This window comes from Eublepharis macularius, chromosome 1, assembly GCF_028583425.1.
Source record: "Eublepharis macularius isolate TG4126 chromosome 1, MPM_Emac_v1.0, whole genome shotgun sequence".
In the NCBI taxonomy this organism is placed as follows: Eukaryota; Metazoa; Chordata; class Lepidosauria; order Squamata; family Eublepharidae; genus Eublepharis; species Eublepharis macularius.
Genome location: NC_072790.1, coordinates 189,592,802 through 189,607,461, shown reverse-complemented (window position 1 = coordinate 189,607,461; position 14,660 = coordinate 189,592,802). Strand labels below are relative to the sequence as shown.

Below are 14,660 nucleotides of genomic sequence, written 5' to 3'. Positions count from 1 at the left end.
ACGCACAAAACGGGTATTGGAAAAAATTGCTCCGCAGCACCCCGTTGGCAATTGTGCTTATTGGCTTTACTATTCCTTATATGGGATTGGACTGGTGATTATTCTAGACTTTTACCTTGCCGCGCTATCCTGCAAATTAATGTAATAGCTCATGTGAGCACGAAAGTCTTTGTAGTGTCTATATGAGTATTGATACAGATGACCACAGTTTGTATGAATCTGTTATTGAAATTGTATGGTTAATTGTTGTATAAATTTTTCACTGTAATTGTATTGGTATTTATTGCACTTAGCTCTTTGGACTTATGAACATTACAATTTAAATTTATATACATTTTCCTCCCAGTTGTGTCTTTTGTGCTGGTTCCTGGTGGACTGGGAGGCTCCTTTTGTTTTCGAAAAGTTACAAGGATACAAAACATGAGAGTCCATTAATAAAAACAAATAAAAACAAATTCAAAACATATATAGCCGAAACTGCCAAAACAGTTTACCCTTCCACAAATGCCCTTTGAAATAGAAATGTCTCACACACCTTCCTAAATGTAGCCCAGGAAGGTGCTAATAAATCTGCAATTCAAAATACATAAAGACAAACATATGTGAATAATATATTGTCGAAGGCTTTCACGGCCGGAGAACGATGGTTGTTGTAGATTTTCTCTACTGTCTTCTCCACTTGAACATACAATTCACCATGGAGAAAGAAACCGAGGGTAAACTTCCATTTCTAGATACCTTGGTCATCCGCAAAGCAAACTTTCAGTTAGATCACAAGGTCTACAGGAAACCAACTCACATGGATCGGTACTTACACAAAAACTCCAATCACCACCCTCAACAGAAAAGAGGCATAATAAAAACATTAGTAGACCGTGCAAGATGGATATGTGAACCACACTTTCTCAACGAGGAAATTAATCATCTAAACCACGCACTTCAAGCAAATGGCTACTCCAGAAATGAAATCAGAAGAGCAAGTAAACCAAGGACAAATCAAACAACTAAGGAAAAACAGTCTCCCACAGGAAAAGTGTTTTTGCCATATATCAAAGGAATCACTGATCAGATGGGAAAGTTTATGAAAAAGCACAGCCTACAAACAGTATTCAGACCCACCAGAAAAATACAATAGATGCTATGTTCAGCAAAAGACAGTAGAGACCCCCTCACCTCTGCAGGAGTATACCATATACCCTGCAGCTGTGGACAAGTTTACATCGGGACCACAAAGTGTAGCATCCAGACAAGAATAAAAGAACACGAAAGACACTGCAGACTTGGCCATCCTGAAAAATCAGCAGTGGCTGAACATAGCCTAACTCAAACAGGGCACAGTATCTTATTCCAGGACACCAAAATACTGGACAACACTTCCAACTACTTTGTCAGACTGCACAGGGAAGCCATTGAAATTCACAAGCATAAGCAAAACTTCAACAGGAAAGAAGAAACCTTAAGAATGAACAGAGCATGGTTTCCAGTTCTGAAAAACACCAGGCTAACAAAACACTCTATACTCGACAATAGCCCTGCAGAGAAGATTAGCACATCAAGCACCAATCCATATGCAAAAGAACCTCCTCAGGATACAGTGATGCCTCCCTCCATTAGCATTCCAACACCCTGGGAAACTCCTTCAGGATGACTCAGCCCAAACCCACTTTCCTGAGTAGATATAAATTAACTGCCAATATCTTCTCCACATTGTGACACTGAGAGATCTCTGTCTTTTGGTGCTACACCTCTGAAGATGCCAGCCACAGCTGCTGGCGAAACGTCAGGAACTACAATGCCAAGACCACGGCTATACAGCCCGGAAAATCTACAACAACCATATGTGATTAAAATTAGGTGGCAACGTCAAAACAAAAGCCCTCATAAACAATTCTGTCTTGCACAGCTTGTGAAATCTCTTTTTCTAGTCTCAGCCTATTCACATTGTCTACAAACTGCCTATGCAATAAGGATAGCAAATAAACCAATATATGAGGATAAAAGAAGGGAGTCAGAAACTCTAGTAACAAGCATTTTCTTGGAACTTCATCATCAACTCTCCTAAAATTATAAAATACCCTAACATAACTGTTAAGACTATCACACTTTACTACTAATGAAACATTTGGCTTTTCACTTTGCCCATTCTGGCACCCTTTCTGAAGTAGAAAGGAGGAAGGGGTGCAGTTTGTCATGGCTGGTGAGACGAGAGAGTCTGATGCTGCTTTTCCATATGTGCCTTTGGGGGTGTGGGGAAGCAATAGCACAAGGAAAATGGAAGGATAGTGCTGTTCAGCAAGAGTTTGCAAAAAAAGTTCACACAAAGTTTTAAGAGAAACCTTATGCTTAATTGTGCAAGTTGTACAAACTTTTTCTTATCCAAGTGGGACAGCTGGCTCACGACATGTGAGTACATCTTTAGATTCAGTTTAAACTTTTCTGTGGAATATTCTTGACTGAGGTACAAACATTCCCTCTGTGAGCAGAAGATGCCTTCTGCATGTAGAAGCCCACCTTTTGATCCTGTATAAGCAAAACGACATTAGAACATTACAAATAATGTGCTATAATGGAAATACCTTCATCAGTATAGAAGAAGCCAGTCAGAAGGACAGCATAGGTTAGCAATCCATTTGGTTCATGTGGAGGAAGCCATTTTATTTGAACTGTTCTTGGCCCATCATTAATGACAAATACTTCAATTTTTCCTTTAGGTACATCTTCAAGTGTATGAGCTTCAATCTGTGAATTTAACAATACAGTGAAATTTTAAAAATCAGGGAGCTAATAGATAGAATACTTTGTTCAAATACTTTGTTCAAATACTAACTGAAAAAGAAATGGCATGAATTGGTCCAGGGCTCATTCAGCCTTAGTCCCAGCACCTGTTTTTGAAGCCATGGTTCAGTTCTAAAATGTATGAGGTTAAGACCATCTTTGAGTATGTTCAGAGAAAACACATGCAAATAATGTATAAGCACAACTCACAAATCAGAGAAAATGACCATAGTATTTAAAAGACTATCTCCTCCACACCTTCATCTCTTGCCCTGTGCCAGGTAACCCAGCTACCAGTGACATGGCCTTTTCTGTGGTGTTGTCCCAGTTGTGGAATTTCCTCTCCAAGCCCAATCTCCTGGCATTTCAATACCTGGCTAAACTGTTCTGCTCTTCCAAATGTGGAACTTAAGAAATTAGTATGCCTTTACCACATATTCCAGTTTCTATGCAACAGTTTGTACCTGCACAGCTGTGGGAATGATAAAAACAAAATCAGCTATGCAAATTGCAACAGACTGTTCTGCCTGCATGCAAAACACAGACACTTCTCAACATGTGCAAAGTATGAGGTGAGCATTATCGTTTGTTTCCGGTGATGGATGCCAAACACTGAAAAACCTCACGATAGGTCATATGTAGAAAACAGCCATTAACCCAATATATGTTATGTGGGAACATAACACATACAGGCTAGTTAGTTTGCTACAGATGTCTGTGCGTGTGCGCAAACCACACATAATTTGTGATGTATACACAGTGTAAAATGTGCATTGTTGCTCACCACATATGAACTCCAACATAGATAACACCTGGAAAACACTCATAAATATATACTAGCACAATATCTCTTAATTTAGATATCTTCCAAGAGAACATGAAAATTGTCATAAAGGAACAAAGTCCTAAGGGCCAAGCCTTTGAGATGCTACACCAGTAATCTCTTCCAGTACCACCATGAGCAGGGAGTACCCCATGCCCCAGCAACACTGAAAACAGAGCAGACTAGAGGCTCAGCTGGGATCCAGCCAGCATTGGCAAATATTCAGGAAGCTGCATGAGTTGTATCTCATGCCACTACTGACTAGGGGTGACTTGAAACCCTGCACGTTCCTCACTGTACTGCCCAAGCAGCTGAAGTTAGAGATGGGCACGAACAGCAATATGAACAAAAAAAATCCATGAACAGCCCAATCTGCTGTTTGCGAACAAGCTGTTCGTGAGGCCCCATTCTAAACGAACAGGTGGTCATTGCATGCCTTGTTCATTGCTGTTCATCAAGCCAGACAGTCTGGCACCTGCAATCAATTCCCTTGGCAACTTAGGCAGGGATTGTCTGAACTCTGTCTGAACTCCTGCTGTTGCCCTGGACACCCCAATCTAAGCCCAATTTAGCTTGATAGGCAGGTCTTCCGTTCAAGTGTGGAGCTCAAAATTTGTTATAAGGGAGCAAAGAGCAGGGGGGAGGGGGCTCCCAGCTCTGGCTTAGTTTGCAGACAGTGGAAAGGGAGAGACAGTTGCTGTTGGCATTTTGACAGAGAGTGCATTGGAGCTTGAATTTTCTTTGTGTGTGGTGGAATAGGGATCTACCTCTTCAAGTTCCAGGGCTGCTGCCAGGCTCTGGGCCAAGCTATTATTTATTATTGGTACTTTTCCTGCTGCCTGCTCAGGTAAGGTTTCTGGGAGTGGTGTGGTAGAGATCTACCCCTTCTGGGATCAGGAATGGAGCAGGCAGCAATGCACGCTGCTTCACCGAGCTTGGATCAGGAGTGGAGCAGGTGACAATTCCCCCCTCCCTTTCACCCAGCCAGGATCAGGTGCGGAGCAGGAAGCAATGCTCACCCCCCATTCACCCGGCCAGGATCAGGCACAGAGGTGGCGGCCATGCCCGCCCCCCCTGCCTTCATCCAGCTTCAATCAGTGACAGAGGAGGAGGGAATGCCTGCCCACCTGCCCTCCCCTTTCTAGAGCCCATTGTATTTTTTCCCACAACACACTTTGTTGCTAGTTACATTATATATGTTGAAATGTATTTGACATTGACAGTACAGACTCACACTGTGTAATCTGCCTTGAGTCTCAATGAGAAAGGTGGACTACAAATAAATAAATAAATAAATTGTCACTTTGAAACTCAGGTACTTTTTGGTCTCAGGGCTATGTCTCACATTATATTTTTAAGTTGCAAAGGCCTCTTGAAGTTTCTGTGTGTAAAAACTGTAGTGTCAGCTGTTATTCTTCAGCTGCAGCATCTCGGCTGAACTTATGCATTTTTTGACTATTAATTTAATTCTGGCAATCATAACTGGGACCAAACCTCCAGCTCCCATTTCCTCTACAGAGTAGTAAACTGTTCTGTCCCTACAGTCTCCGCTGCTCCCTCAGTACGTACACTAAGTCCCCTACAGTCATCTCACTAATTCACTGACTGGAGGCATGACAGTGCCATTTCTTAATTTCCCCTTTCTGAAGGCAACCAATGTTTTCTCTTCACGCCTCATTGCTGAAAAGGCCCTGGTCAGTTGACTTGGTATTCTCTATCCAGTATTGGCTTTCTCACCTCAGCTATCCAGTATTGGCTTTCTGACCCTTTGCATCTGACGAAGAGAACTGTGGTTCTCAAAAGCTTATGATACAATAAAGTTGGTTAGTCTTAAAGGTGCTACTGGACTCTTTTTCTATTTTGGGACTACAGACTAACATGACTAACTTCTCTGGATCTATCACCTCAACAGAGTTCCTTCTTCTTGCAGTATCAGATAAAAAGATTATTCAACAGGAAAATGCAACATAAGCCTGACAAGAAATGTTTCACCTTTCTTGCTGGCCTTGCCTTGCTGGGCTTCCAGCACCTGAGCCTTTTCATTTGCTTGTCCAGCTACGATGAACCTCTATCATTTCCACTTTACCTGCTTCTCCTCTCTTCCTGATTTGTTTGTCTACTTCATTTATACCTCGCCTTTCTCCTAAAGTGGTTTACGTCATTCTTCTTTATTCCATTTTGTCCTCACAACAACCCTGTGAGGTAGGTTAGGCTAAGAGTATATGGTCACCCAGCAACATTCAAGTGGGGATTTGAACCTGGGTCTCCCAGATCCTAGTCTAACACTCTCATCTAGGGTTGCCATGTCCCCTTACCCTCCAAGCGGGAAGTGGGTGACCTGGCACTTACCTTTGTTGATGCCTCACATGCATGCAAAGTGTGCGTGCTCCCGGCCTGCGTGATGATGTCACTTCTGAGGTGACATCATTGTGCAGGCCACATGCCGCCCTTGGAGTGCTCCCGTGCTCTGCAGGGGGCCAAATTGGGCTCAATTCAGCCCAAACATTCTCTTTTCTGGTTCTGCTCCTACTTGACTTTCTCCGCATTTCAAACCCCAGTCCTGCTTCAAATCATGAGGTCACATTCTACTTTTTGTCCTGCTATTCCTGCTGGCAATATCTGATTCATTGCGCAACCATCTACTGCCCCATACGTATCTCAAGAAGAATCCCCCCCTCCTCAATACCCATAAAATCAGCTTAAAAGACGGGGATGCTATCTACATCTTTAGAAAGATTTATATGGGTCCATGTAAAAGAGAAAAGGGTTCTGCTAAACTGCTCAGGGATTCATAGGTTGAAAGACATGGTATCTCCAGATATGAGCTGTAATCCTGAAGCCATTTATTCCAATAGGGTCTTGCTGCACACCTTTTTCATTAGTACTATCTTTCAAAATGTAGATGTGAGATATGTGCAACATTAATTTTCAATTATCTATGTCTCCATAATTATGTTTTACCATCAGAATGTAGCTTCTCTGTGATATGCAGTAATATAAACTGAGCTCAAGTTCTTATTGTTCAATTTTGCACCTGCTTCACCTTATTTATATCTTGTGACTCACAGAAGCAAAGGAAGAATTGTGTGCTGCAATCTTCTGAATAATCAGTTCTTCACAAAGTCACAATATATTGTGCGTACTTTTAGATGATTCAGATTAAATCACTGTGCACTGTTCTCCAGTCTATGTAGAGTTTTTATCTTTGTGTCTTACTCGGGAACCTCAAATACTATTTATGTAGAGAACAGAGTGCATGCAAAATATCTGATGGACAAAAGAATATCCTTCTTTTATTAAACCCAGTAGAGATCCTTAAAAGATACATTTATACTAATTCATCTTAAGAGACTATTCTTCTACCTAAATTCACTACTAAACCAGAAATTAAGTGATAATACTGTTGTACTAATTTTTTTTCCAAGTAGGAAAATGTATCACAATTAATACAAAATAGTCAGACAACTGCACACATACAAACTCATCCTATATGGTTATAAATTATTGTAAATACTCCTTTACTACCTCCTCTTGAAACATAATAGCAATTTTGAAGTATATACCATTGTGATAGGGATGAACATGTACTTCATATTTCTTTTATTTGTATATTAGTTTAGATTTTTGTTAATGGTTTCATTTTTCCACTTTCCATTGTTCATTTGCTAATTTGTTTGCACCATGGATACATGATGAACTACCGCAGTAGGTGGGAAAAATAGAAATGTTTTAATTTATAAATAAAGTATACATTTTCTATTTGCAGTTTACACAGTTTACACATAAGCATATATTGTACATTATATATAGTCATACACACACACGCAGATATATATGAAACATATAATGTACAATATTAATTTATACTGCGATCCTATGCAGAGATGCTCCATTCTAAACTATTAAAATCAATGAGTTTAGACTAGATTAACACTGCATAGGATTGCAGTATTGGTCACACAGAAGTAGCACTGAAAAATGTGGTACATGTAAGAGGGAAAATTCTTTGCAAGAAAACTAAAAATGGTACAAAAATAAAGAAATACAAATTCAGTTTTCACAAGAGAGAAGTAAAATCAAAATAGATATTTAGGGATTGAAAAGCATGGATGAGAAATGTGAAATCACCTGTGCATTTTAGATCAAATATTTTCATTGTTAATTTCCTTTAAAAAATAACAAAATGGAATGAGTAGAGATTTCCCCTTATTCCCCTTTTATGTAAATTAATCTTTTGGATTACAAAATTCCCTAGATCATCATTTAATCCAAAATCAAACACAGCGTCTCTGAAACAGCATTCTGTAACCACAATATGCAAAAGCATCTTTCCATGGCAGACCTTTAACGGATTAAGATCTTCACAGCTACCTTAGAAAAAGTTTTAAACTAGAGGAATCTGGTTCCTAAAATGCTATGTGGCATAGCATCTCTTGAATTTATTAGGGCACATTAAGTAAAAGATGAGCAACAAAAAAGTGAGAATGATAATATCAGTTTACCCCACTGGGAGATGTCCCTGCTTCTATTTAAAGTACTCAATGAGCTAAAGTGTTTTTTTTTTTAAACGAAGTGTTGGGCATATATGGCAGTTGTGGGGGGGGGGTGGATCTTGAGAAAAAAGAAATGAAGATGTGGTACTTTAATTTCCTGGTAGCATTTAGAAGAGTTGTTCTCTAAATAAAGACACCACATTCCAGTTCTTATGATTGGAGATGGATTAGTGGTTCAGGAAAATAGTTTTCATTTTGAGCAGAAGATATGGATGGGTCAGCTCTAAACCCCTGTTCTGAATTGCACTGAAAGTTACAACTGAGTTTCAGCCTTAAAGAAGTGTAGTAACTGGTGTTCAGTGGTTTCTTCTAGAACAAGATGGGATATTTCAGGGCATCAGAATCCCTGAAAAGTCAATGTATTCAGAATTGGAATAATCTCATAGCAAGAGAGGTGTTTGATAGTACTATCTATAAAATGTTAATAAGGGGAGGTAATTTCAATAATAATGATAGCCAGGAATTTCAAACAAAAAAACAAAATCCAACAACAAAATTGAAGGTGTGGTTCCTCAGACCCTGCTGTTGCTGTGGAAGCTTTGTGCATTTCAATGGGGCTTGTATGGGAGCATCACTGAAAATGAATGGAGATTGAACAGCAGTAGCAAAGCAGGAGTGCTTAGTGGGCTGTTCCCTAAATTTCCAGGATATTTTTTTTAAAACGAATGAGTAGAAAAATTGGCAAAAAGCCACTCATGCTTTTAAGAGTAAATATCCATCAACCCCGTCCAAGCTATAAAATGTTTAATGGTAATAAAGTCTACAGTCCTGTTCTACAGATGGATGATGTTACCAGCATTTTAAAGCAATGAATCTTGGGAAGAAAATGGGAAATGTGATCAAAAAATCAAAATAAAAAATTAAATCTTGATGTCCTTTTCTTGAAGTAATCTTCATACAGTGGAACTATTATTATAGAGTGAAATGCTGCTAAGCAAAACTTTGCCAGAAACACTACAGTGGAGCCTTCCTAATGTAAAAATCAGGACGGAAATGAAAGGGCCAAGTTTTACAGAGAAATGGAAATTCAACTTCACCAGCATGGTGAACTTCAACAAGACTATGGCTATGTCATTTAAAACACAGTCTTACATCAAGCTGGAAGGTTATTAGCCGTAAAAGTATATTTTGCTTTTTACAGTGTAGAATAATGCTAATCTTATTTAAGATTTCTATTTTTAGTTCTTACATGGTTTAGAAATACATATTAGGAGAACAAGAAAGTGACTATAGATCCCCACAATTATTAGTACTGGAGAAAATAATGTAAGCATTGCCTAAGCTTCAGAATAAGACAACCAATTCTGTGTACGTTCTCTCTTGTACCATGAAACAGTTATCTGTCAAACCCAGATTCAGTCTTTCTAAACAGCATATAATTCTGGGCAAAAGAAGTTCTGTGTAATGTTGTTTTGTCGGTAATGCGTCAACTGCACTGGTTACCAGTAGAGTACTGAATCAGGTTCAAGGTTCTGGTATTAACCTATAAAGCCCTATGCGGACTGGGACCGGCGTATATGCGGGACTACCTCTCCCCATATGAGCCTCAGAGGACTCTTTGCTCTAACGGCAAACATCTGCTGAAGGTCCCTGGCCCCAGGGAGGCCCACCTGGCATCAACCAGGGCCAGGGCCTTTTTGGGCCTGGCCCCAGCCTGGTGGAACGCTCTGTCTAATGAGACCAGGGCCCGGCAGGATTTATTGTCTTTTTGCCGGGCCTGTAAGACAGAGCTGTTCCGCCAGGCATATGGTTGATGCTAGGTGGAGTCCCCCCATACAGTCGAGCATGGTCTGTGCCCTCCCCACTAGCAACATCCTCCATCTGTTGAGCTCCACTGTAAATGCTCCGGTGAAGGTGAAAGGGGGGTGCCTTGTGTACGCATATAGTGCATTTTATTATGCCGCTGAGTATACGTGTATGTATATATAAATATTTTAAATGTTAGGATATTTATATATTTATAATTTTAAACTGTGGAATTGTTAGATGATTTTAAATGTATGTAAATTGTAATCTGCCCTGAGCCTGCTGGTGTGGGGAGGGCAGAATATAAATCTAATAAATTAAATTAAATTAATTGTCATCTATAAACATTACATGGTCTTCAACACTTTTTGGTCAGCAAGAGGCTAGAATTTTCCCCCCTCGTTAGTGAATGGTAATTCTTCTTTTAATCATGTCCTTATATATCATATCAAACTACATTTGTGCCTTTTAACACCTTAATTTCAGTAATATGCATTTTATTCTCTTTTTACCACTTCTCATCTCAGTTCTTACAGATTCTATATGATATTTTGGAACAGTGCCTAGTGGTGACCTATTCTAATCCTTTGCAGCTTTTAATGGCATTTTTTATAAAATGTCACATTTTGCCAGATGGGTTAGTACTACTACTGACCAGTGTGAATCATCACGATTTACTCTGATATTCACTGCCATCTGACATTTATTACATTCTCAGAATGTAAATTGAGTTACTCACCACTGGGCCAAGTGCACAGCCTTTTGCAGTACATGCCTGAACTCTGAAGGAATACCGACTCCAAGGAGAAAGTCCAGAAATATAACAGCTGAGCTGCAAGGAGTTCTGTACCAGAATGCCATTCATATACAGTCCATAACTAGTAATAATTCCTATATGAAAAAACAAAACAGATCACAAGAGGTAAAAAGGGGGAAAGCAATATTGTGCTTATGGGATCTTGAGACAAGTACAAAGCCATATTGTGTTTATGGTGCAAAGATTTTTAAGTACTTCACAAAAGAAAGAAACAGTATGCACGTGGTACCAAAACAAAACTATTCTGTACTTTTCCTTGTAAAAATGTTGGAAATCCAGAAAGCAATTTTGTGTTTATCTTGTTAAAAGTAAAATTACCCTACTCCAAAATAAGTAGACCTTAGGAGACTTAATTTCTCAAGAATAAGTCAAATCAATCTTTGAGCTGAGAACGTTGAGGCAATTCTGTTTCACAGAGTCACTCAGCATGCAAATTCATGTGTGGATTAAAACAAGGACAAAGAAGATATATAGCGACCATTTGGAACTGCAGCACCTTCAAACCTAAAAAAAATAGAGATCTGTATTTTGAACATAATAGCGTAAGAGAATTCAGAGACGATTCATCAGATTGTCACTGGACCATGCCCCTCCATTACAATGTTGACTTTTATTTATAAAAAAAGAATATTTATTTATAAATAAGAATTGTTTTGAAATTGTTAGAGACATGAGTCAGTCTGTCCAGTCCTTTGCCTCAAGGTAGAATACCAGGTAAAAGATGGTTGAACAGCCTTAACAACAACAACAACAAATTCAATTTATATACCACCCTTCAGGACAATTTAACATCCACTCAGAGTGGTTTGCAAAGTATGTTGTTATTATCCCCGCACCAATCACCCAGTAAGGTGGGTGGGGCTGAGATAGCTCTAGAAGTGCTGTGACTGACCCAAGGTCACCCAGCTGGCTTCAAGTGGAGGAGTGGGGAATCAAACCCGGTTCTCCAGATTAGAGTCCCACACTCTTAACCACTACATCACTACACCTTCATGACCCCAAAGAAATGTCAGGGGTCTCCCTAAAGTGTCTGTAGTAGTGGTGGATTTGCATTACTATTGGAAGTTTTACTTTGGTTGCTATATAGCATATATGTACATTCAGCTCTTCATCTGAAAGGAAGTTGTAATGTTTAATAGTTCTAAAAGATTATCAAGTGTGAGGTTACTTTTAGGGTTGTTATAGGGTGGCAAATTTCTTTTTCCGAAGTTCACTTTTTTGTATATTCATATATTATTCTATTTTTTTCTCTTTCAAGAGCAAGACTTCTGTTTCATTTCTCTTCGAAATCAAGGCACCTTTTTGTCATTTCAACCCTTGCAGTTATTTTATGTTATATATCCCAGGGTGGTGTGATCTAGCAGGAAGACTGGAAGATTTGGGAAGACATTGCCTGCCTCTGAGCATCTACACAATCAAATTCTGAAATTCTGCAGATCCTCCCTTCCTGCCCCTCCTGTCTTCAAATTTCTCTTTGATCAAAAAAGAATTGATTAGAAACTGACCCCAAATTCCTAAAAAGAGGAGAAGAAAAGGATTATTGGATTTCAGGGATAAACGGGAATTAAGAGAATTTCATTTAAGAGCCCTATTTTTTTTCCAGACTGGTTACTTAGTTATAGTGAATGATCATGAGAGCCTCTTAAGAAAATACTGATAGTGCAGAGAACTGGCCTTTCTCTTGCACCTCAAAAGGCAATATCATGTTGATGTGAAAAGGCACACACGCACACACACAGGAAGACTGTGATCCTGGATGGTCACAACATTACAAATATGTAACACACATATCACTCTCATTTCCCAAGCTAACACCTCCTAATTTAGATATTTATATCCCACTTTTCTCCACAGTGGGGGAACCTAAGTAGCTTATAACTAGAGATGGGCAGGAACCGCATTACAAACTTCAAAACCCCACAAAAATGGCGATCGTGCGATCGCAATCTGGCGGTTCGTGATTGTCCACAGCCAATGAACCAGCGTTCGGAAGAGGCTTTCCCATCTGATCAGTGATTCCTTTGATATATGGCAAAAACACTTTTCCTGTGGGAGACTGTTTTTCCTTAGTTGTTTGATTTATCCTTGGTTTACTTGCTCTTCTGATTTCATTTCTGGAGTAGTCATTTGCTTGAAGTGCGTGGTTTAGATGATTAATTTCCTCGTTGAGAAAGTGCGGTTCACATATCTGTCTTGCACAGTCTACTAATGTTTTTATTATGCCTCTTTTCTGTCGAGGGTGGTGATTGGAGTTTTTGTGTAAGTACACAAAATCTTATGAAAGCTTATGAAAAAGCACGGCTTACAAATAGTATTCAGACCCACCAGAAAAATACAACAGATGCTACGTTCAGCAAAAGACAGTAGAGACCCCCTCACCTCTGCAGAAGTATACTGTATACCCTGCAGCTGTGGACAAGTTTACATAGGGACCACAAAGCGTGGCATCCAGACAAGAATAAAAGAACATGAAAGACACTGCAGACTTGGCCATCCTGAAAAATCAGCAGTGGCTGAACATAGCCTAACTCAAACAGGACACAGTATCCTATTCCAGGACACTAAAATACTGGACAACACTTCCAACTACTTTGTCAGATTGCACAGGGAAGCCATTGAAATTCATAAGCATAAGCACAATTTCAACAGGAAAGAAGAGACTTTAAGAATGAATAGAGCATGATTTCCAGTTCTGAAAAACACCAGGCTAACAAAACACTCTATACCCGACAATAGCCCTGCAGAGATTAGCACATCAAGCACCAATCCATATGCAAAAGAACCTCCTCAGGAGACAGTGAAGCCTCCCGCCATTAGCATTCCATACCCTGGGAAACTCTTACAGGATGACTCAGCCCACCCCCACCCCTCCTGAGTAGATATAAATGACCTGCCAACATCTTTTCCACACTGTGACACTGAGAGATCTCTGTCTTTTGGTGCTACACCTCTGAAGATGCCAACCACAGCTGCTGGCAAAACGTCAGGAACTACAATGCCAAGACCACGGCTATACAGCCTGGAAAATCCGCAACAACAATCTTGTCCAAACTTGACTGATGGTTGTAGGAGAGCCTGCAAAAGACTCCCCAGGAATATGGGCTCTCTACAGGGGAATATGGGCTCTGCCACGGGGGCCATTCCGCACCCAATCAACCACGAACCGGTTCGGCAATGGAAAATGTTCATTGAGGTTCGCTATCTCAGGATCGTCGTCGGCACTGAACCGCGAACCACTGGTTCGTTAAATTTTTTTGGTTCATGCCCATGTCTACTTATAACATCCTCTACCTCATCCTCTTTTATCCTCACAACAGCAACCAGGCTAATCTGAGAAAGGACAAGGACATCCAGCAACCTCCCATGACAGAGTAGAGATTTGAACCAGGGACTCTCAGGTCCTAGTCTAACCACTAGCTGGTTCCTTCTTTCCTTGCCTACTCTTAAACAGCCATAGAGACTTAAATGCTCAGTCTGATCCTACATAGACTTGCAGTACAATCCTAAAAAGAGTTGCTCCAGTCTAAGCTCATTGATTTCAATGGGATTAGGCATGCCTAATGATGCTTAGCACCATGAAGTACAGAACACCATGAAGTACAGAAGTATAGCCATTTTGTCAAAGTTGTGAACAGTAGGGGGCTACTGTTTCTTCTTGCAACAATAGCTTACAATATCAGGTGAAATATGGTTTATAGGTAGAGTCTCAGACTAAGGAAACCTAGAACTAATTCCACAACCATGAAGCTCTCTGAGCGTCCATGCTCTAACTAGCCTGACTATTCTCACTGGGTTGCTGTAAAAATAAAATGGTGGAGGACAAAGCTATGTACGTTGCTCTAAATTCCTTGGAGGAAAGGTGGGATCAACTACATGCTTTTTAATTTTATTTTTGTCCTGCGTTAAGACTATGCAATCTCCTCCTTCTCAGCTCTGTGTAATTTTA

At 39.9% G+C, this 14,660-nt stretch overlaps 1 protein-coding gene across 1 annotated transcript in view; it reads right to left on the bottom strand.

The window, feature by feature from the left end:
* Window positions 1-14,660, bottom strand: part of USH2A (usherin) — an 843,391-nt gene that overhangs the window by 391,157 nt on the left and 437,574 nt on the right. The window contains exons 35-36 of the mRNA XM_054970549.1: window positions 10,637-10,788; window positions 2,577-2,739 (exon numbers count right to left, since the gene is read on the bottom strand). Coding sequence (XP_054826524.1) covers window positions 2,577-2,739; window positions 10,637-10,788 — 315 coding nt within the window. The remainder of the gene's footprint in view (window positions 1-2,576; window positions 2,740-10,636; window positions 10,789-14,660) is intronic.